The sequence below is a fragment of the Cebus imitator genome, unplaced genomic scaffold (assembly GCF_001604975.1).
Source record: "Cebus imitator isolate Cc_AM_T3 unplaced genomic scaffold, Cebus_imitator-1.0 Scaffold23, whole genome shotgun sequence".
In the NCBI taxonomy this organism is placed as follows: domain Eukaryota; kingdom Metazoa; phylum Chordata; class Mammalia; order Primates; family Cebidae; genus Cebus; species Cebus imitator.
The window spans coordinates 3,780,031-3,803,826 of record NW_016107338.1 but is presented as its reverse complement, the minus strand read 5'-3'; the positions used below and the strand labels follow the sequence as shown (position 1 = coordinate 3,803,826).

General features: G+C 49.8%; 1 protein-coding gene and 1 pseudogene across 1 annotated transcript; one reads left to right on the top strand and one right to left on the bottom strand.

Annotated features, from left to right (window-relative positions):
- The first annotated feature begins 4,564 nt into the window (after positions 1 to 4,564).
- LOC119470164 lies at positions 4,565 to 4,656 on the top strand (annotated as a pseudogene).
- A 4,249-nt stretch (positions 4,657 to 8,905) lies between these two features.
- ASPRV1 (aspartic peptidase retroviral like 1) lies at positions 8,906 to 11,072 on the bottom strand. The gene has a single exon (XM_017522045.1). It carries the CDS (start codon positions 10,232 to 10,234, stop codon positions 9,458 to 9,460), a length of 777 nt encoding a protein of 258 aa, XP_017377534.1. The 5' UTR covers positions 10,235 to 11,072; the 3' UTR covers positions 8,906 to 9,457.
- Positions 11,073 to 23,796: the final 12,724 nt, after the last annotated feature.

Sequence of the window (23,796 nt, the reverse complement as noted above, 5' to 3'; positions counted from 1 at the left end):
CTCATCTCTACTAAACATACAATAATTAGCTAGGCGTGATGGCTGGCGCCTGTAATCCCAGCTACTCAGGAGGCTGAGGCAGGAGAGTCACTTGAACCCAGGAGGTAGAGTTTGCAATGAGCCGAGATCGTGCCATTGCACTCCAACCAATAGAAGATTGGTTTAATAAAGTATGAAAGTTTACAAAACAGAAATTACCCTGTAATCCTATTTTTGTTCAAAGGAGAGAAAGAAAAGGCAAGAATGAGAAAATGAAAGAGAAAGAACGAAAGAAAATGCATTCATAAGAGTGAATATAGAGAAAGTTCTGGAAAAATACTAAAGCATACAAAATATAAAGTAATTTTATATTCGTATAAAGCATATTTATACAAAATATAAAGTAATAGCTTACTTTCTAAAAACCCTAAGCAGGGTGAGTGGTTCAAAGTTTTTATAGCTATATGAAATCTGTGTGTGTGTGTGTGTGTGTGTGTGTGTGTGTGTGTGTGTAAAAGTGCATAAAACATAAAGGGGCTGTTTAATGAGTTATTATAAAGTAAGCACCCACAAAAACACAACTGTGTGTATATATTATACATATACACACAGGCGATATGTAGATATAGAGACAGATATAGATAGATATAAACTGACTGAAGTTTCTGCTGCTTTTCCTGCAAGGCTCACTCATTGTTTTTGTAATTAAAAACAAAATACTAAAAGGAATTTAAGCCATGAAAGAATAAACAAAGCAATAAAAACAAACAATCAAAAAAGAGCGTTAGGAGTATTAGGGTTTTTTTCTCTCCTCATTTATTTTCAGCCAATTATGTCTGCTATACTTGTCTGACAAATTTTTTTGGTGAATTTTTTATTTTTATAAATTGATTTTTAGAATGAATGTTTCCAACCACAGTTAACAGTTTCTGAGTTTTGCAAATACTGCTTAGTTAACCAAGACCTAGTTGTTAGTTACCTTAGCTTTTCAAATTCATTTTCACCCACTTTGTCTTGCCTTGCTCTGTTTATAATGGATGAAAACAACCTAAATTCATTTTAATAAAATCTTTGTTTGTCCAAACTGTTCCAGCTGACAAAATTGAGTGCTCCAAAGTCAAGCCAGATTAAATTCCAAGGTCAGTTCAGCCACTTACCATTTGCACAACATTGGGCAAATTAACCTTTCCCAATCTCAACTTCCGATCTACTAAATGGGGATAAAACCTACTTTATAGGAAATTGCCTGGCTGGGTGCAGTGGCTCTCGCCTGTAATCCCAACACTTTGGGCGGCAAGATTGCTTGAGCCCAGGAGTTTGAGACCAGTCTGGGCAACATGGCAAAACCCGGTCTGCACAAAAAATACAAAAATTAGGCGTGGTGGTGCATGTCTATGGTCCCAGCTACCCAGGGGGCTGACAGAAGAGGATTGTTTGAGCCTGGGAGGTGGAGGCCACAATGAGCTGTGATTGTGCCACTGCACTCCAGCCTGGGATAACACAGATTGTGTAAGAAAAGAAAAAGAAAAAGAAAGGAAAAGAAGAGAAAGGGAAGGGAAGAAAGTAAAGAAAAGAGAAAAGAGATTGCCACATCAGCAAGCTGAGAGTGACTTCTTCTGGGGCTGGGTGATTCTTTGTCGTGGGGCTTGTTTGGTGTATTGTAGGATGTTTCATAGCCTCTGGCCTTTACCTGCTACATGCCAATGGTCCCCCTCTATCCCCTGGAAGATGTGACAACCAAAAATGTCTCCAGACATTCCCAATACTGCCTTGGACCTGTCCCTCTCTCACCTCCATAACAAATGCCCCCAAGTCCTGTTGGTTCCTCTTTCATGTTCCCTTTGGAATCGGTTCCCCCTTCTTACTAGCTGGCATAGCCTCTTCAGCCTGCACCAGGGCAGCACAGAATCCCCAAGGCACAACCTCACTCCATCAGGCCTTCTGCCCTGCCTCCCTCCAGGGGGTGCAGAGTAGGTGAAACAGGAAAACACAAAGGTCTGCTTTTGCTCTTTGATTTTCTCCTGTTTCTCCCAGCTCAGGCAAGTAGCCAGGACTTTCACTGTACTGGGCCAAAAGCCAGTGTTGCGTGTAAGACACAAGATGCTCTTCTTCCCCGTCTTCTGTACCTGCCTAAACCATGGATGCGTATGTCGGAGTGCTCTGGACAGGGAGCTGTGGGCGGTCTCAGAGTGAGTAAGGGACTCTGCAGAGGGCAGATCTGGCTTGATGGGGGTGGACGGTGGTCAGTCCCAGGGACAACTGGCACCCACACACCTATCAATAGCCTCGCTCCAAGCAAGTAGCAGGACATGACAAGGGGTGGGTGACTGGTGTCCCTAGGGAGGCAAGATCTGAGTCGGGGCCTCCTTGTGCCCTGTGCATGGCACAGAAAGCAGCACAAACTTGTGGCAGGAAGGGCTCACATGTGCATGGATGCTGGACATTTCCATGGGCACAATGCCACTGCGACTGGGTGGCCACGATTTGCAGGGGCCCGTTTCTCCAATGCTTCATTGCTGCATAAGTTTCTGGGACCTTTCCCCCAAACCAGGGTAAAAAAAGCCTGCCAAAGTGACTGACAATGAATTTCTCAAATGCCTGGCTGAATGGGGACTCAGAGTTGGACTTAATTTGCTTTTTTTTTTTTTTTTTTTTTTTTGGTTTTTTTTTTTTTTTTTTTTTTTTTTTTTTTTTTTGAGAGCAAGCCTCACTCTGTCACCCAGGCTGGAGTGCAGTGGTGCCATCTTGGCTCACCGCAACCTCCACCTCCCAGGTTCAAGTGATTCTCCTGCCTCAGCTTCCCGAGTAGCTGGGATTCCAGGTTTACACCACCAGGCCTGGCTAATGTTTTTGTATTTTCAGTAGAGACAGGGTTTCACCATGTTGGCCAGGCTGGTCTCCAACTCCTGACCTCAGGTGGTCTGCCTGCCTCGGCCTGACAAAGTGCTAGAATCACAGGCATGAGCCACCTCGCCCAGCCAATTCACTTTAATTATGGAAAACTTTCTTAAATGACATCTCTCACATCAACATCTATGAGTTTGTAAACTGAGGTTCAGATGCATCTCATGATGCAGATGCCATTGTGCCACATCCCTGCCTCCAGCTCTGCCCTGGCACCCCATTACCTAAGGATGAAGGCTCCTCATGGCCCACCGAAGAGGAAGCCAAGGCCCAGTCTCCACTCCTGCTCCCAGGGTAGATATCACTAATCAATCACAGCATCTCGCTGGCTGTGTCTGAACACAGTCCCAGAATCCTTTGCAGCCCTGCCCACCAGGCAGCGGCATGGATATGAGCTGGTCCTTGAGAAGTCAGGTAGTTTCTCTGTTTTACCTCCAGTTCCCCCTTTTACTGCTTCTTAGATCCAAATATACCATTGGTATATACATTTAAGTTGCAGAGGTGGTTGTTCTTTCCTCCAAAAATATTAATAAACTTAAAACACACTTTTGAATTGAGTGCATTTTAGAACTGAAAAAAATGCAACCTTCCTGGTCTCCTGGACTTCCCTCAAGGCCATATGAGAGCATCCATGCTGGCCCCTGTCTTCTCCTCTGTCTCCGTTAGCTGACACCAGCAGGCTGGTCCTTGCCTCCCTGTTTTCTTCCCTGTCTTCCCTCTACCCCATATATTCCTGGAAAACCTCCACACATTCATCTTTTAAGACTCAAAGATCTCTAGGGAGCTGTTCCTGACTCCCCGACATCCCACTCAGCACAGGACTGGGAGGAGCACAGCACGGGGTCAGTCTAAGCCCTGCCTGTCTCCCTCTCCCAGACTGTCCTAGAGGACCCGGCTCCCTTCACACTCTTCCCAGTGCAGGGAGAGGCTCTGCTAGGAGCTCCAAGAGATGGGAAGAGCACCACCTGTGCCTTGGAGAAGTCACCACAGCCCAGCTCAGAGTTGCACAATTCAGGCTTAGGGGTTGCTGAGCCACAATATCTGAGCAGTCAAAACTTGAGAACCAATTGATTAGCCCTCAGTGAAAATCATAATAGCCAGGTGGAGTGGATGGTCACAGTGGCCTGACCAGTGTCTGCCCTCCTTGCTACCCAGCCAAGAGGCTTCCTTACCCGAGGTTGCTCGGCAACAGTGGACTCAGTACAGCTGCAGTGATTGACGGGTCTGGAATGTGGGCTGGCATCAGCTCCTCAGTGGTGGAGGACCAGGTGGGCAGACCAGGTCACCTCTTCCCTCACATGGCCAAAGGACGGGACTCATGGCCTTTGGTCTGTGACTCCAGCTGCCCACTTGATGGACACATTGTGTCCTCAGATGAGGACACACCTTCACACTGGTCCTCAAGGCAAGCCCTGTACACCTCGGAGGCTTCTGCTCTCCTGCAGACAACTGCACTCGGCTTCCTCATGTCTCTCTCATTTGCTGCCAGGGGCCACCCATGCTTGGCACTAGGTGGGTGATCTGAATAACTGGTTGCTTCCAGGCTTCTCTTCCATAGGTGCATGAGTTAGCAATTTGGAAACTACTTTCTGGGCATTTTAGAACTGGGCAAATAAGTAACCTGGAGCCAGGCTTCTCGTTAGTAAAGAAATAAGTTGCAAATATCGAGGGGAAGGTTATGATCCTTTTGCAGCTGGTAAGCGTGATGATTGGGTGTTTGCGCATGTGCCACCCTCACACTTGTTGCAACATCGGCACATTAACCATGTGACATGAGAAACAATAAATAAAGGGAAAGGTCAGACTAGGCCCTAAAGTGTGGGATTGGAATTGGAGGTGTTAGCATGAACTCTCATTTTAATATATAGAGAGAGGGAGAGATAGAAATACAGAGAAGTGTGCCCTATGGTTTTCTTCTTAGCTCTGACCACTGAGAGGTCCTGGGAGTGATGGCATGCCAGTAGCAAGAAGCACACACCTGACATCCAGATCCTTGTTTCTGAATATCAGATCCTGCTCAAAGGAACCAGGGCTCCTTGGAGAAATGGCTGATCTCAGGGCTGGTGCAGGGAAGGGACAAGATGAGCCTGAAACATCTTGTGCTGGAAAATAAGGAAGGGCTCCGTTGATGATGGGGACATTTCCCAAGGAGACATTCCCCAAGGAGACAGGAGCCAGTTTAAGGCTGCTCCCATGGCCAAATCTAAAACAATTTGAGCATCAAAATAAATAATGATTGTAAATGAGTATAAATCATTGAAAAATAAGAATCTCTGTGTCCACATGGTATAAATCAACCAATAAATGAATAGGGAAAACTCCTCTGTAGAGCTGAGTGCCAGCTAATAGGTATAGAAGGATAGAATTCATCCTGTAAGCTCAGCTACTAGGAAGCCTGAGTCAGGAGGATTATTTGAGGCCATGAGTTTGAAACCAGCTATGGCAGAAAAGCAAGACCTTGTGAAGAAGAAGAAAGAAGAAGAGGAGGAGGAAGAAGAAGAGGAGGAGGAGGAGGAAGAAGAAGAAGAGCGGGGGGGAAGGAGGAGGCTCGCCATCATTTGGTAACTATCACAGTGACAATTCAGGCAAGGCTCATCATTGGGTGCTGAGTCCAGTAGTGACAGTCTGATGAGAAACAGAATATTTATATGGCTTCAGAGTGTCTCCCCACAAGACACTTACTCATGACGGGGGGGCAAAAAATAGCTACAGAGTAGAAATCTGGCAAATAGCACTTTGACCAAGTGATGAAAAAGTTGGCAACTTGTGCCTCCTGCTACAATGTGCTGAGGACACACCAACACTTCTAGGTATTCCTGCCCAAACACACAGCCCGAATCTAACCACAACTGAACACCAGACCCAGCCAAACTGAGGAACATTCTACAAAATAACTGGCCAGGTGTCCTCAAAACTGTCAGGGTCATGAAAACACAGAGAAATTATTCAGTTTAAAGGAGATGAAAGAGACATGCCAACTAAATGCAATGTGTAGCTGGATTCGATCCTGGACTAGAAAATGATTCGGGGCCAAAAATGTTCTTGTTGGGATAATTGGAAACATTGGAATAAGGTCTGAAGATCAGATAACAGTGGTTTTGTGTCAGTGAACTTCCTGGTTTTGATAACTGCATCACAGTTATATAAGAGAATGCCCTCGTTGTTGTTTTTTTCCCCGAGGAAATACACATCGAAGTATTTAGAGATAAAAGTGCATCCTATTTGCAGTTTTCAAAGGTTCGTATTCATACAGATACAGAGAAAAAGAATGAGGGTGAGAGCGATGATAAACTTAATTCGTAAAATGTTAATGTTTGGGGAAACTGGGTGAAACATTTGGAAATTCTTTGTACTTCTCTTGCAACTTTTCTGTTAGTCTGAAATTAAGACTTAAAGATTTGCTGGATAAAAGCGTAAAGAATTTTCTAGCATGGTCTGGGGAACTGGCATGCATTCAGTTTGTGGTGGTCATTAGAGAAGGCAGCTCATAAGTGCCCCTTAACTGGAGGCATTAGAATTTTCTAGGCCAGGGATTTTCAAACTCTCATATGCCCTGGAATCACTCGGGGATCTTGTTCACTGCAGATTCTGGCGCGGGTCTGGGTGGGGATGCAGGGTCTCAATTCCCAACAGGCTCCCAGGCGATGCTGATGCTGCCTTCCTGCTGGTTCATGGATCACACTTTGGGTAGCACAGGGGTAGATGCCACTGGAATTTAGACCATGGGTTCCCAAGCCTGCTGCACTTTGGGACCACCGGAGGAGCTGATGTTCATTGGTCTTCTGTGGTGATTATCATGTGCTGTCTTCACAAAGACTAAAGCTTCACATTGATCCTGCTCCCTCCTTTCCATCATCGCAAATGCAGACCCTGAGTCTGAGGACCGCCATGGCGTCCAAGCGGGGCCTCTGCTGCTGCTTTACTCCAACCTATACTCAGAAGCCAGATGAATCTTCCTGCTCCCCCATGGTTCAAACGCCCACTGTGGGAGGCAGGTGTGAACTCCTCGCCCAGGCAGCAAGCCCTCTGTGGTGTGGCCGCAACCCATTTTTTCTGGCTTCTCTCCCAGGCATCTCTGTTTGATACCTGCTTCCCAGAGAGCAGCTGCTCATAGTCCTGCAGCCAGGTTCCACCTTGAGGCATCTGCAGCTGTGATCACTCTCACGCCCAAGAGCAGCTGTCTCAGGCCCACTGGGGCCTCCTGGTAAGAAGCACCACGTGGTCCCTTCCTCCATGAGGGCCGTGTTTCAGATGTCACAGATCCCTCCCCTCGCTGGGCCTGCTCAGGGTGCACACAGTTCTCTAGGAGAGGTAGCTGGCTGACAGCTGGGGACCTGGGGGCTCAGATAGGGTCTCCTCACTTAGAGCAGGGGAAGACGCTGTCTGCTGCTGGGACACAGAATCTCATTCACAACTGCACAAGACGGGGCTCTGCTCCCTGTGGTGTGTGGGGAAGGTCAGGGAGGCTGGGGTGTTGCTCTGGAATTCTGGCTTGGCTACCAATTCCCTGGTCCCCTCCCCAGCTCTCCACCCACCCACTTATCCACTCTTCACCCTCCCTCCTTCCACCCAGCATGTGGCTGGGATCCAAAGGACCTGAAGGAAAATAGGTCACAGGGAGGTGCCACCTGGATTGTTCCCTCCGGACAGGGCTCAGCCCTGAGAGGGCAGCATGCGTTAGGCCACAGAGAGCAGGGCTGAAAATCTAATTTGAGAAGGGGAATGCAGGACCCAGGAGGCATCCAGAGACCACCCCTTCTCCACTTCCCCCATGGCCTTCTCCCGTTCCCCCACCCTCTTCTCTAGGTCTCACTCTTCTGGAAAGAGATTTCCCCCAATCCCACACCAGAAGTCCTTCCCTCCACATGCCCTGGGGCTGATGCAGCTAATTTCAGTTACAATGCTTGGCTGCCCAGGAAAGGGGCCTTGGTAAGCCCTGGGGATTCGGGGCTGAGCCAGGTTCCCAGGAGCATCACAGCTGGAATCGAAGGGAAGAAGGGCCAGGGAGGAGCAGCTGATCCTGGCTCAGATCAGCTTCAAAAAGTCCAGGGGCTTCACCCCTGCCTTCTGTCTTTCCCTCAGGAGCTGTCCAGATGGGAACTTTGAGAGGCTCATTCCACCCTGGAGGATGGAAAATGGTCCTTCACACCCCCATCAAGAGGACCTGGATCCCTGCATGTCTGGGTCTCTGACCTTGCACCAATCTTCCTGGGCCCACAGTTTGGAGGATGCAGGCCATCCTGCCCTGAGAACAGGCTCTCCTGATGTGCTTGGTGGGGAGGCCTGAGATTTGGAACAAACTGGCTCCTCTGTGGAGACTTTTGTCCTCTGAGCTTCTCCCCTTGAGTTGGGGGCTTTCAGATTCCCAGCCCTGCTGCATTCCAGAAAAAGAAACAGGAATTTGGAAGCAAATAAGAGGTGGGCCCCTAAAAAAGATGCATACCCCATTTCCAGATCTGGGAATGTCCACCCCCTCCATCAGGTCGCTCCAGTTTCAGGCTCTGTTCCAGGTCCCTCCAGGGAGAAGCTGACCTCTCACCACCTCCCCCGGCCTCCAGCACGCCCTTTTGCTGCCCCACGCAGGTCAACACTTGTCTCCTGGCCTTGCTTTCTGCCTCCAAGTTCTCGCTCCTGGACAGCTGCAAGAAACTATTAGCCCAGCAGATACTTTCCTGTTGATCATAATCATAATTTCCCAATCTCCAATCAAGACAGCTCACATATAACTTTAGAGCCACTGTGGGGTATAGGGGCAATTTGTATGCTAAAATACTACAGATGGAAATAATTAGATTATGTCGATTCAAAATTATGAGAGTAATTCTATATGGAATAAGTCAAATATTTTATGCTGACACTGTCTTAGAAAATCCAAGACATGCCGTCACTGTGGATATATTCTCATACCTCCAGCTGGGCCCTCAGTAGACACTTGAATCTCCCTTGTCTCTGACACTGACTCCCTGCATTCCCCACCCTCTCACATCCCACTCATCCTCAATCAACACATTACATGGTTTTCTCCTGAATCAATCTTTATTGGTGTTTGCAGCAATTGAATTATTGGCACAAGGCACAATGGATTTCAAAGCAAATGACAGAAAGAAAATACCATTGTCCAGGTGGAAAGGCTGTTCAGGGAGGTGTCCCAGAGCAACTGTGACCCTCACCAAGACCCTGCAGCCAGTACCCAGCCCAGCTGAGCAGGCTTTGAGGACCAGAGAGTAAGCAAGCCATACCTCAGGGGATCTGAGGGGTCCCACAGTTTTTCAAAGACAAACATTTTAGCTTCCTTGGGAGCTCTTCCAGCCATCCAGTCTTTGCATCAGTAGCAGCTTGATGACCATGGGGACCCTGTCCCTCTAAAGCCAGCCTGCTCTCCCTCACCTGTGCCTGTTCAGTGGAAGCCTCCCCAACCAGGGGCAGATTAAGGCCCCTGCAGAGGGAGGCGGGGGGAAGGGCAAGAGTTGATACAGTGGATTGGCCAAGCCCAGTGACTCCCCTGAGGATATGTGCCCCTCCCCCCAGTGGGTCTCCCCACCAATATTTAAGAGGGTAAAGAAAAGGAGGCTTCTCAGTGGGAGAGCTCTTGCCGCCCTTCTGAGGAGGGTTCCTCCTCTATGAGCTCCAGGTCAAACTCATCTTCCAGGGACCCTCCCACAGGCAGCAGGCGGAACTTCTTCCCTTTCAGGGTGCAGGTGCGGTGCTCAAAGTCGAGGACAGCGTTGTGGTCCTGGAGCACATCGGTGCCGATGATGGCTTCCTCAGCACTTGCGTTGGCCACTAGGAACTGTGCCTTCAGTTTCAGCTTGCCTAGGGACACCGCTGTATCCCAGACACCCAGGATCTTCATTTCGGCACCATTGGCCACCTTCACCACGTTCTCAAAGGGCTGCAGGGTGTCCAGATCGCCATCGGTGACCTCCTCCCACAAGCTCGGGTGGACCACAGAGACCTGGGCCCCAGAGTCCACCAGGAACCTCACGGGCACTTTGCCAATCTTCCCCTTGAGATAGTAGCCCTTACCCATGCTGCAGGCAAAGACGATCTCTTTGGGCAGGTGGCTGGGGGCAGCCCCAGGGACCCCGAAGGCCTTCAAGAGGGTCTCTTTCACAATCTCGTAGTCTCCTTGGTCCTGGGGACCGAGCCCATTGTAGACATCCAGGGCCTTTCCTCTGAGGGACTCTTTCAGGAACCTTAGCTTGGTGATATGGTCCCAATGGTTGAGGTCGTTGATGACTTCAAAGCGTCGCAGCCAGAGGTTTGGGACGATATTGGCTCCATCAAAGGGTTCTGGGATGAAGGCATGCTGCCGGCGGCCTTCCTCACTCCTGGCTCCACTCCCGGCCATCCCGCTGCTCTCCTCTGGAACTTTAGCAGCAACCCACGCCAAGAAGAGAAAGCCACAGAGCAGTGTCGGCGCAATCACGCTGGAAAACAGGGCCTCTCGAAGCAGAGTGGAGCTGACTTGCCCGGCCTTGGGCAAGCAGGAGGGAGCAGGCGCCTTCGGCTGGCTGGCTGATGGCTGGGCAGAGGCAGGCAGTGCTGTGGGCTGCTTGGGCTCTGCAGAGCCTTTTTGATGCTGGCTCCTGGGCTCCCTATTCTCCTTTGTTCTGGAAGCTCCGCCCCTCCTCACCCCACCCTCCTGCCAGCATCCAGCCCGACTAGCAGGATGAGTGCCTCACCCTCAGCATCCATCCTCGGACCAACACCAGCCAGCCCACATCCCAAGAAAGGCCGCCTCTGTTGAAGGGGGACTACTCCATACCCTCCCCTGCCTGTGTCCGAGAATAACAGATGAGGACACAGAGGATGTGATGACATTCAGGTATTTGTCATCAGCCAGAGAAGGAAGGGGGAGGCAGGGACCAGATGCCCATCAGCTCTGAGACTGGGGAAGCCCCTGTTGGCCTGCCCCACAGGTGGCCATTTTGAGTGGTCAGAGGAAAGGAGTTTACATGTGCTGAGCTCCCACCACGTGCCAGGCACTGGGAAGTGTCTCTCACACGTTCTAAATCAGGTACGGGGTCCTATGGGATTTCTTGGAGAGGGAGGCAGAGGAGGGTCCTAGAATCAAGAATGCACAGAAATGGTCTTTTTTAAGTGAGGACACGCGCATGTGCGTGCGCACACACACACACACACAAACACACACGTTCACAATCATTTTACAAGGACTTAATTGCTGCAGTAATTTTCCATCATTGATCACCCCTGATTCAGAGGCAGGGGGCTAGCTGCCCAACTCTGGGGGGGGGCATCCTGGGCTCCACGAGCATTGTCTCCAACCTGTCCAGCCCCTCTCCATTTCCAGGAACCTTTCCAAGGGCGCCTTCCCCAGGTGCTGCAGCCCTTCCTCTCCCACTCCCCAACCTGGTTATTTATGGAAAGATCACGGCAGAATTTCACTCCCTTTTCACTCTGAGAGGGAAAATGTCCACCATGTTGGTGATGCCGGTAGTGAGGGTCTGGAGGGCTCTGACGGTGTGCCCTTCCACTAGGGGGTAAAGGGTAGTGCTGGAGGACCTGCAGGCATCTACAGAGGAGATCTGCGAGTCCCACGGCTGGAGGCCTGACTTGGGGCGGTGCAGGGGCTATTGAAGGGATCCACTTTTACGGCCCCATTCAAATGTCATGGAGCCTTCTGCCTGTCCCTAGCAAGAGCACCCACTCCGGGTTGAGCGTGTTTTACAGTGCACTCTGGTGGTTTCTTCACGTGTCTGCCTCCTGCTATGAACCAGAGTCTGGGACTCACAAACCTGGCATTTGTGTTCATCTCCAGCCCCAGAACAACTTCCTCTGGGACCCAAGGGCTCTCTGCTGGGCTCCAGGCCTGGCCGCGTGCTGTCACCAAAAAGGATTGATTAAGAATGGGAGAGGAGGAAGACTCGATGGCACACCTGTGGCTGTGGGGCTGTTTTTCCTGGCTGAGAGCCTGTCCCTTTCCAGTTCCCTATGCCATACATTACCCAGTGCCTGGCGGAATCCTAGCGGTACCCTGCCATTGGACAGTCCTGTCTCTGGATGGCCCAGGTCCCCAACCACACTGCAAGACTGTGCTGTCCCCAGCCCCTTCCACCTGATTCGATGAGCCAGCGGAGAGGCAGCTGGGTCAACACCTCTCATCGCAGCTGCCTGGCTAAGGTGGGGTCACTGTGGCATTCCAGGAGCCCAGAGGAGGGGGAAATGAAGTCACTGAGAAGGTGTTGAGAGCAGGTGGTTCTTTGAGAAGATCGCATCATGAAAAACCTGCATGCAGAGACATGGCCCAGCCACACACAAGACCAAGAAGCCCCTTCTGCAGGTGGACTTCTGCAGATGGCTTCTCAGCTGCTGGGATGAGTGTTGTTCTGTGGCTCAAATAACTGACCCAGTGGTTTTCTGGTATTCATTCCCTCCGCACATCTGGTCCCCTGGAAGTGGAAATGAATGAGGGGGCTAGCATGTGACCAAGGGAGGAGAGAGGCAGGGTGGCTTGTCAGCTGACACGCCGGGACTGCCAGATGCCCTGGACTGGCTTTTCAAACCATAGTGGTAGATGCTGAATTCTAATCTCCCCACTGCCCTTAGACTAGAAGTCGGTGGTCCCTTGGGACTTCATTTGAGTGGGTTTGGTGTTCACTTTGGCAAAGTCATTTCACACACATCACCTCCGTGAGCAGCATGACGAGCTGGGAAGCAGACCCACTTCACTCCAGGACTCTGCAGCACCGGAGCCTCAGTGGCCTCAGGTTCCAGGCTTTCCAGTGGCCAGAGAGAGGCGTTTTGCAAGGGCAGGGATGTGAGGTGCTGGGCTGGGAGAGGTACAGCATAGGCGCTGGAGGCAGGGGTCTTGGTAGGCAGTGGAGAAAGCTGCTTGTTAAATATCCAGGAATTTGGTGAGCCAATTGTTAAACCAATTGGTACTTGAAATCAGACTTGATGGAAATATTTACACCACTAAAATTGACGAATGCTAAATCAAGACTTTTCCCCCTCAGGAATGCCAGTTCCATCACACTCCCTGCATGGGAGCCTTGGTCATGCTAATTCTCTCTAGGGCAGGCAAAGCACCGTGGCCAGTGATGAACAAGTTTATGATAACCTCCACCCTGCTCAGTCACTAGGGCCCAAATCACCTCTCACCAAGGAGCACGAGCCCAGCTTTGTCCCATCCTTCTCCACAATCTTTAGACTTCTGTGGCTTGAGGCAGATGGCCCTTCAGGCTGTGTCTTCCACACAGTTCCCTCTGGGACCTCCGCAACAGAAGTACGCACTGGCCTCATGGTTACCATGAGGGCTGGAAGGGGTCGGTGTCAGCCTCTGGCTGAGTCTGGGAGTCTGTCTCTGGCTAGGATCAGGAACATGGGTGGAGGTCAGTTCTCAATTTCCCTTAAGCCTTGGGAGATACCCATCCCTAGAACAGCCAGGCAGTACCCAGAGATTGACCTTGGAATGGCTGTGCCGGGGTGCCCCATGAGCTAAACCAGCCAGGGCAGGCTGGGTGCCACACCTCCTCCCAGAACCTAGGAAATCGTGGTTAATTATTGACAAGTATAGGTATTGGGGTGGGACACCGTCATTATCACCCATTAGCGTCTCCTGGGTGTACCCTGAAGCAGGCACATCGCACTTAACCCTGGAGAAGCGAAGCAGGACAGTAAACAGGATGGAGTGGGCCTCCCCACCCTCCACGCCCCCTCACTCAGATTTCTGGGCTGTGAGCTCCACCAGCCCAATTCTTTCTCAGCTCCCTGATTCCCCTTTGCTGTTTCTTTTCTGCTGTGTGTGTGTGTGTGTGTGTGTGTGTGTGTGTGTGTGTGTGTGTGTGTGTTTTAATTGTTTAACTTCTGATATTCACCTGGATCTTTTGCCCGGTTTTATCTCCCTCAGGCCAATTGGGCAAATTGGGACAAGCCCAGGACTGGACCCATCAGGCCTCCTGAGACCCGAAGCCCTTGGTGGGCAGAGAGCTCACTCCAAACACTTTAGACCAGGGCTCCAATCCTTTGGCTTCCCTGGGCAACACCGGAAGAATTGTCTTGGGCCGCACATCAAATACACTAATGATTAGCTGGTGAGCTAAAAAAAAAAAATCTCATAATGTTTTAAGAAAGTTTATGAATTTGTGTTGGGCTGCATTCAAAAAGTGAGTTGGACACGTTTGTTTTAGACTGTTCCTGCAGCCTGACGACTTTCCAGAACACAGTAGCAACTCACAGAGGAGCCTGAGGCCTTCCAAGTCCTGAGGGTGGAGGGCAGGGCCCACCACGCAGGGTGGAGTGGGAAGCAGACCCCGCTTTCTACGGAGATCACTTTTTGAGCGAGGAGCCCAGGGCAAGAGACACCCTACGGACTGGGGTGCCGCTAATGAGGCCTAGGCCGGAAGAGGAGGGTCAGGGAAGGGTAAGACCAGCACAGCCCTCAGCCGGTCTGCCAGCCCACCTTGGCCCTTCCCCACACTGCCAAGGTCTGGGAAGCCAGTGGGGAGAGAGCAAAGGGGGACCCAGGGACATTCCAAGGTGGCATAGGAAGGTTGGAGGGAGACCAGGACGTGCACTCCTCCATGGGCATGAGACCCATCCTGCGCTCAGAAAGGCCCCAGCTTGGTTTGATGCTCTGCTGTTGCTGTCTTGGAATTCCTGGTAATTTTGAGTGAAGGCCCCATATTTTTATTTTACATGCAGACCCCAACAATTAAGTAGCTGTCTCTGTCCCCGCCCAATCTGGTGGTGGGGTCTTCTCTTCATACACATGCACATACACACAGACACACACACTCCCTGCTTCACACCATGTACACATTGTCCATCCACAAAAGCACACTCCTCCACACTGTACACACATCCTGCACCTATAAAACACACACGGTCACACAGTCACACTACAGTGCTCAGTGCAAAACAGCTGAGCAATTGTGCAACCTGCACATAGAATTCAGATCCCACCTTTCATTTCACATGTTTATTTGCACCCACATTTACACCGAGCATTAAAATCCTATTTATTGGAGGCACCTGCTGTTTATTAGCCTCTGGGCACACTTGCTGCTTCAGAAGACTAGGCAGGTCCCCATGGCCACCGCTTACAAGCTAATGAAAAGACGATCTAGATGTTTAACAGCCAAGTTTTGAAGAGTTTAAGACCAATGTATATCTGCAGGCTGACCCACTTAAAGCAGCCCCCATCACAACCACGCTGCTTTGAAAGGAGCCGGTCTCTAAGTGGGTCAGCCTGCCTCCTGGTCCCTGCTACCTGGTGAGGGCAGGGACGGAAGCCTCCATCCCCTGACTCCCCCTACCTGCTACCTCTGGGCATAGCCGCCAAGACCAAGCCCCCCCCCTCCATTTGCCCACCCCTCTCCTGCACGACTGGGCCCCCCCAGCCCATATGGGGCCCCCGTCCCAGAGTTGATGTGAGTGTGTGTGGGGTTGGTGACACAGCTCCTGGGAGCACCACCCTGGCTGCATTCTGCTTCCAGCGTTCCGCATCAGTGGGCTTATGGCACCCGGTCTTCAAACTGAAAAGAGATATGAAGACGTGAATTTGGCACAAAAATCTGGTCAGGAATTCAGATCAAAGCTGCGTGGGCTTTGACCAAAGCAAGGTACATTCGGAAATCCAAGGCACCTGCAGATTTGCAGATTCCTCATCCCCAAGCCTAAACCCCCAGACCACGCATGCCTGCTCCTACCACGCAGCACCGCCCAGCACTCGCAGTCATGGTCAAGGGCGCATGGGCAGGACAGCTTGACCTTGACTGGACCGCCATCTTGGTCCCTGCCAGACCTCCTCAATATGAGCGCTCCTGCCACACGCCTCACCCCACAGGCTAGTGTCACCACTGAGGGACAGAGCTCTCCTGCCTTCAGGGCCCTTCCCCAGCTCACCACTGTTCCAGAACTTCTTCTTCCCATTTGGGTCTCCCTCCTACCCTCCTTCGCCCCTAGTTCAGAATCTCTCTAACCGGAAGTGGCCCAGTGCAGCCCACCAGCCAAATCCAATATGTCAGCTGGCAGCAAAATGCTTAATGCAAGTCCCAACCCTGGGGTGTCCTAGAGGTGTTTGGGGAGCAGTGGTACTGGCCCCCATGCCATTGTGAGCCTCCAGGCCTGGGGCCAAGGCCAGGACCAACCAAAGAGTGGTCAGAGCAAGCTGCTGACTAACTCCTAGAAGTCCAATTTGCCAAAACCAGTTCTCTCCTGTTTTTATCTTTCAGTCAAATATGAAGATTACTAAGATGTCCTGAGGGCCTTCTCAGTCGCCACCTCAGGGCCCAGCCCTCCGAATTGGGTTCCTGCCTTTTCCCCAATTGCTGGTGTCCCCACCCTAGACCAGGCCCTCATCCCTTCCTGCCCCATCCCTGCCACAGAGGCCCAGGGCCCCTCTTCAGGGTCCCCTCCACTTAACTGAGGTTGGGAGTAGGACTTGTAACACAGGTTCAGATAGTTTTGGAGACATTTAAGCCACTTTTGACAAACACCCCTGTGATTAGTGAAATATTCAGGCAACCAAAACATACAGATTGGGTAACCTCCAACTACAAGTGGGCTTCTAATGCCACCAGGAACCTTGGCTTAGAGTGGAACACAAGGAGGGCTTCTGCCCAACTGAAGCCCAGATTTGGCTTGAGCCCAGATTTTCATAGCCATCCAAACCAGGGGCAGACTAGCTGTTAACTGTTGTATGTATAGGTTCCCAGACCGAGTGTAAATAGCGGTCCTCTTTGTGTCCGGCACAGGTGTTCGCAGCCTCCTCCTTTCAGGATCCGCCCGGTGCCACTGGCAGCTTCCAGATGACTTGGGCTGCATTGGGGGAATACCTCAAAGGCAGCTTTGAACTGATCTGGAAATAGTTTAAATTGCCTTTAATGATAACTACTATTGTGAGCAATGAAAACCTATCAAAAATCCTCAGTGCAGGGAGTTGCTTCTTTTCAATCAATTGCCAACCTAGCTTTACTCCTAACATACAGGAGATGGGGGGCGGCGGCAGAGAGGGGAAACCTTCCCTCTGGCATGTCAGAGTGATCCGGAAGACATAGGCGCAACAGGAGAGGGAGAAAGGGAACAACAGCAGAGCCCGTACATGTATAGAAATCTCCAGGTGGCTGGGCAAGCCATCCACACTCATTTATTCAGCACCTACTGTGTGCCAGACATCATGCTCATGGCTGTAAATTAGTGTCAGGCCTTCAGAAAGTCCAGAGCATAGACAGGAATGGCCTGCCGAATATGTGGGTTGATTCAATTCCATTCATACTTACTGAGGCCAACTCTGCCTCACTTTGAGAGATGAATCAGACCTGGGCCCTATCCTCACTGAGTTCACAGATGAGTGAGGGAGACAGACTTGAACCCAGCTATTCAGAACTCAGGGATGAGCATGGGAGGTGCACGGCACATTGGAAGCTTCTGGGCAAGATGGCAGCCCAAGGAGTATCAGGCAACGCCCCCACCAGACATCAGCCAGTACCACCAGAGGAAAACACACACGAAAGCCCTGAAACCAGGGAACGAGGGAGGGCACCCACAAACCAAAATCTTGGATTAAATTTTGTTGCTCAAGGCAAACCATCTGAGGGGGATGTGGGTAGTGAAGGCCCCGAGAATGAGTCAGTGCATGTGGACGCCCCGGACAGGGAGTCTCAGGGGTATTGGAATAGTCTCTGGGTAAAATGGAAACTGTGCCTATGAACACAGAATAAAGACTAGAAAGAAAGACACCAGAACAATGACAGTGGTTGTTTTGGGATAGTAGAATCATAAATGATCTTAACTTTCTTCTACAGACATTCTGTAAATATATCCTCTAATAAGGAAAAGTTATTTCAAATTAAGAAAACTTGTTCTTGTCATTTTCTGTATGCTTAAAATTATTTCCAAAGAGGCTGGGCATGGTGGCTTATGCCTGTAATCCCAGCACTTTGGGAGGCCAAGGCAAGTGGATCATCTGAGGTCAGGAGTTTGAGACCAACCTGGCCAACATGGTGAAACTCCATCTCTACTAAAAATTACAAAAATTAGTCAGATATGGTGGCACATGCCTATAGTCCCGGCTACTTGGGAGGTTGAGGCAGGAGAATTGCTTGAACCTGGGAGGCAGAGGTTGCAGTGAGCCAAGATCGCACCACTGCACTCCAGCCTGGGTGTGACAGAGCAAGATTTTGACTCAAAAATATAAAAATAAAAATAATTTCCAAATAAAGTTTTTAAATAGGGAATAAATAGGAAACCTCTGTACTTTCACTCAGTTTTGCTGTGAAACCTAAGACTGCTCTAAAAATAAAGTCTATTAAAATTTTAATTTTTTCAAAAAGGTACTTTAAAAACTGGTACATTGACCTGGCGCAGTGGTTCATGCCTGTAATCCCAGCACTTTGGGAGGCCAAGACAGATCACTTGAGGCCAGGAGTTAAAAACCAACATGACAAAACCCTGTCTCTACTAAAAATACAAAAATTAGAAGAGGGTGGTGGTGCGTGCCTGCAGTCCCAGCTACTCGGGAGACTGAGGTGGGAGAATCACTTGAACCCAGGAGGTGGAGATTGTGGTGAGCTGAGAGCTCACCATTGCACCCCAGCCTGAGCAACAGAGTGAGACCCTGTGTTAGAAAACAGACAAACACAAAAAAACTGGTCCATAAAATAAGATTGGCAATATTAATCATTGTTAAAACTAGACATTAGATCTAAGAGGGTTTTTTGAGTTTCTCACTACTTTTGGGTGTGTTTGAAAATTTTCCATAGTAAAAAGTAAATAATAAGTAAGCAAAGGCTCTGTGCCAAGACCCTCCCCAGCCTGATCTGCTCAGCTCTTGGCCCACTCCTGGGCAGTCTGCGTGAGCCTGAGTCCTGGGCACTGGAACCCCTGGTAGCTGAGGACAGGCAGTCCCGACTGTGGCTCAGTGTCCATGGTCTGCGTGGCCGCTGCTGAGCTGACTCTCCCTGCAGCACGGGCCTCTGCCAGGGCAGCTGCTCCAGCCTTGCACCTCGTGTCCTGTACCCTCTTTGCCAGAATCTCCAAATTCTCACTCTCCATGGGTTCTCCGCCCCTATCCAAATCAGCACACACGAGACTCTCACATCTTAGAAAAGAAAACCCTCACATGATCCTCTATCTCCTTGGTCAATGACTGCTTGTCTCCGTCCTTCCCAGGCGGTTTCTGGAAGGGTTGGTCCACACTCACAGGGCAAAGGTGCACGGATGCCCTGTGGTGGGGCAGGTGGAGGCTGAGGCAGAGGCTGCATCCCACTTGCCAAGCCTATGTGCCAGAACGAAGGGCTGAATCTGCCTGGAGGAAGGGGTGCCCCTTCCTAATTTGCACATGGCGTGGCATGGTCTGGGGCAGCCCGCTTACACTCTGCCTCATGGTGTCACCTCCATTCATCCCCAAAGCCCCACCATCCTTGCCAGGGACATCAGTGGTTACCTGAAGCGGCAGCCCAGGCCCCACTCAGACTTCAAGGACTCTCCGAAGCACTCGCATTGCTGCTTTTCCTCCTAGGTCTGCTCTGCTCCTTTGGTTTCTGTGGCCCAAGTTTCTGGATCTTCTGCCACTACGACCACTCCCTTCTATCCTTCGTGGGTTCCTCTCTCCCTGGATACTCACGGATGTGGCTCCCTGAGGCTCTGCCTCAGTCCATTTGCCCTCATTCCACACACTTTCCAGGGCAGGGACACCCTGCTCTGCATGGCTCCCCAATCCTCTCCCCGCTGCCCCAGCTGCCCACCTGACATGTCCACCTGCAAGCCCACTTTCAATAGTGAACGTGCTCTCTTCTCGCCAGACACACTCTGCCTCCTGTGTTTTTTGTTTGTTTTGTCACCTAGTCTGCAATGCCATGGCTTCCTGGAGCCTTGACCTCCTGTGCTGAAGAAATTCTCCCACCAAAGCTCCAACTCCACCTTAGAGGGGACCACAGGTGCCCATCACCACATCTAGCTAATTTAAAAAAAAAAAATTTGTTTTTTTTTTGTAGAAACAGGGTCTCCCTATGTTGCCCAGGCTGGTCTTGAACTCCTGGGCTCAAGCGATCCTCCCACCTTTGCCTCCCAAAGCGCTGGGATCATAGGTGTTATCCACCACACCTGGCCTGCTGTGTTCTTGATCTGACAATGGCACTACCATCTAGCCAGCCCTGGGAGTCATAGACATGGAGGGGACGGGGGGCTTCCTCACCTCCGCCCCTTTCTCACAGGCCCACCTGGACTGATGGGTCACCAAGGCCCCTGGCTCCCCCTCCTGAGTCTCTCTCCCGCCTCCATTCCTCTTCACACCCCGGCCTCAGGCCACCCTGGTGCAGCTGGTAGTCATCCTACAGGTCGCCTTGCTTCCTGCCTCCTCTCCATAATTAATCCACCCTCCTCAGGCCACCGGAGTCATCTTCCAAGTAAGTCTGCTCATGCCATTCTTCTGCTCAAAATTCCTCCATGGCTCCTCATCCCAAAATAAAATCTTGACACTCAACAAGACTCACAAATGCCCCCTCCCTAGTTCCATGCTCTACCTACACTAAATGGTGTGTAGTTCCCAAAACAGGATGGGCTTTCTCGTACCTTTTCAGAAGCCACTCAGCCAGATGAGCCCTCTCCACACACCTGTTCCGGCAAACACTGAAAGGTCAGCTAAGGTACTACCACCTCCAGGAAGTCTTCCTTGCTTTTCCCAACAAACTCAGGGTCTCCCTCCTCTAAGCTGCTATCACAAGGCACTGCCAGGCCCAGCTCCTCTCTGAGTTGCAGCACTGGTACAGTCTAAGCATCAGCGTCATGGTGTTTCTGGGCCTTTGGTCTCATTCATAACCTGCACATCCTCAGCCCAGCCTGTCCTCACCCCTTTCCCATGAAGCATTGCCTGATCTTCCTCAGCAATTCCTCCTGCCTCAGTGGCTTTGGATTATCAGGCCTGGCAGTACTGTCTTTATCTGCAGACGAGCAGCATTCAAAGTTGCTTTTTTTGGCCAGGTGCAGTGGTTCACACTGTAATCCCAGCACTTTGGGAGGCCGAGATGAGCAGATTACTTGAGGTCAGGAGTTCGAGACCAGGCTGGCCAACATAGTGAAACCCTGTCTCTACTAAAAATATGAAAACTAGCCAAGTGTGGTGGAAGGCACCTGTAGTCCCAGCTACTCCAGAGGCTGAGGCAGGAGAATCGCTTGAACCTGAAAGGTGGAGGTTGCAGTGAGCTGAGATTATGCCACTGGACTCCAGCCTGGGTGACAGAACATGACTCTGTCTCAAAAAAAAAAAAAAAAAGTTGCTTTTAAGTAAGACATTTTTCATCATAATCCAATACACATATGCATGAAAATGTATGTAGCTAAAGCTAAATGTATTTACTATGTATAATATATTTTGATATTTTCTATTTGGAGCCACTTCTTTTTTTAAACTCTGGTAATGACACTGAAAACTAATCTCTCAACCCACTAATTGATCCCCACCCACCATTTGGAAAACTGCTGTAGCCAGTGGGGGTCACTAAAGGCTCCCAGCAGGGGACCAACGTGATCAGAACCCTGCCTCTCAAATGTTCTAAGGCACAAGATCTGTTTTGTAAATTTCCAATCTGTCTATTAAAAACACAATAAGAATGAATTATCTGAAAGTAAAATAACAAAGGTATTTTAAAATGCAAGCATAGATTCATTATAATTAGCTTCAAAAGACAGTGCAGGGTGCTAAGAGTATCAGGTGCAGAAACGTGTGGGGAGACCAGAGACGTGAGGCCGCTTTGCCAGCCTGAGGATGCCCACCAGCCCTTGACATGAAGCCATGCCTGCCCTGCCAATCTCCCTCCTGGGAGATTGAACTTATATCATCTGAGGGAGCTTTGCTGAAGAGAAAGGTGCCTCTGTGCAGTCTTCTGCCTTGTCAAGAGGGCCAGGCTGCCTAAATTCAACTCCTGACTCAGCCACTAACTGGCTGCAAGCTGTGGATAAACGACTTAATTCTTCCAAGCCTCAGTTTCCTTCTAGGATTGTCCTGGAAGATTAATCAAGCAATCCGCACCGTGGTTCCTAGCCCAGTGCTGCACCTGGTTACACTCGACCCTCTAGTGCTCATGTGATTCTGTTGCTGGGGTTTTCTTTCTTTTTTTTTTTTAGATGGAGTCTCACAGTGTTGCCCAGGCTGGAGTGCAGTGGCACAATCTCAGCTCGCTGCAACCTCCACCTCCTGAGTAGCTGAGATTACAGACGCCCGGCTAATTTTTTGTATTTTTAGTAGAGACAGGGGTTTCATGTTGGTCAGGCTGGTCTTGAACTCCTGACCTCGTGATCCGCCTGTCTCAGCCTCCCAAAGTGCTGGGATTACAGGTGTGAACACCGCACCTGGCCTGCCGTCCTCTCGGTTTTTGTGTGTGTTCTGCAGTCCTCCTTAGTCTTCCTCATCCTCCCAGGTCCCTATTCTTGGCCCCACAGTGACAACTCAGGCCAAACCTTTACCCTCCCTCACTTCTCCACCTCCTGCTTGTAGTAGATGGCTTGCTCCTATGGGGTGATTCCCTCTCTCTTCTGGGAATCTTTCCAAAGAGTCAAATCTCTGGTCACCAAGCCTAAGGCAACCTGCCCAGTGGTATGCTGGTAGATGTTTAATTAATAGTGTGTTCTCTGGGGGAAATGCATGCATATATACACATACATACATTTATGACAAATTTTATTGACATAAAGGATGGTAATAATTTACAAATAATAAAAAATATATACTACTCTTTATTGTAAATTGCACATAGCCAGTTGAGTCTTACAGAATGCTTTCATTGATTTTTGCCAATCCGCTGAATCCATAGCCAGCTTACAGTTGTAACTGATGAATGTAGTTCCAATGTGAATGTTAACTGATATTTTTGTTTGTACCAACTAGCAAGAAAAAAGTGAAACCAAAAAGATGTTGGAACTTCACTTGTTGTTTTTGTCTTTAGAAAATGGATTGCCCAGACCTTGGAGTGCAGTAGAGTGATCACAGCTCACTGTAACCTCAAACTCCTGGGCTCAAGAGATCTTCCTGACTCAGCTAGTGCACATCACACCCAGCTAACTTTTTTATTTTTTGCAGAGAACTGGTTTAGCTATGTGGCCTAGGCTGGTCTTGGACTCCTGGCCTCGAGCAATCCTCCCGCCTGGACCTCCCACAGTGCTGGGATTACAGGCAAGAGCCACCGCATCTGGCCGGAACTTCACTTGTTTGTCAATGGTGTGAGCAGTGTATTTACTGAAACAGAGGATAGTTTTCGAATACTGAGAGAATATTTGCTTCATTTTTCTGTGGCATTCACACGGCAGTGGCCACTGGCAAAACATACATTTAAGTTTAATGTGCATTATTAGCATTTTCTCCATAACTTTCTTAAGTCTAGATAGTCAACCAAATAATGAATAAAGCCCTGATTTGTGGTGGTTGCTGCCCATTTCTGCAGTGTAAGTATTCCCACTATGGCTGATTTCAGTCAACCAATACGATGTCACTGAATGCAGACTTGGGGAAAAAAGCACAGTAACACAACATTATATAGCATTTCCACAGACGTAACAGAGGTGCATAACCTTTTTTTCTTTTCTTTTCTTTTTCTTTTTTCTTTTAGGCAGAGTCTTACTCTGTCACCCAGGCTGGAGTGCAGTGGCGAAATCTTGGCTCACTGCAACCTCCGCCTCCCAAGTTCAAGCGATTCTCCTGCCTCAGCCTCCCGAGTAGCTGAGACTACACGCATGCACCACTACGCCTAGCTAATTTTTGTATTTTTAGTAGAGATGGGGTTTCACCATGTTGGCCAGGATGGTCTCAATCTCCTGACCTCATGATCCACCTGCTCTGCCTCCCAAAGTGCTGGGATTACAGGCGAGAGCTACAACGCCCAGCTGATGTACATAATCTTAAAAGAATAAAGAGTAATAAAATATAAAATTATTAGGAAGTGATGGGTTTTGAAT

Bases quoted from the DNA above. Each gene is read 5' to 3' on its own strand.
- ASPRV1 (XM_017522045.1), bottom strand. From the start codon at position 10,234: ATGGCCGGGAGTGGAGCCAGGAGTGAGGAAGGCCGCCGGCAGCATGCC.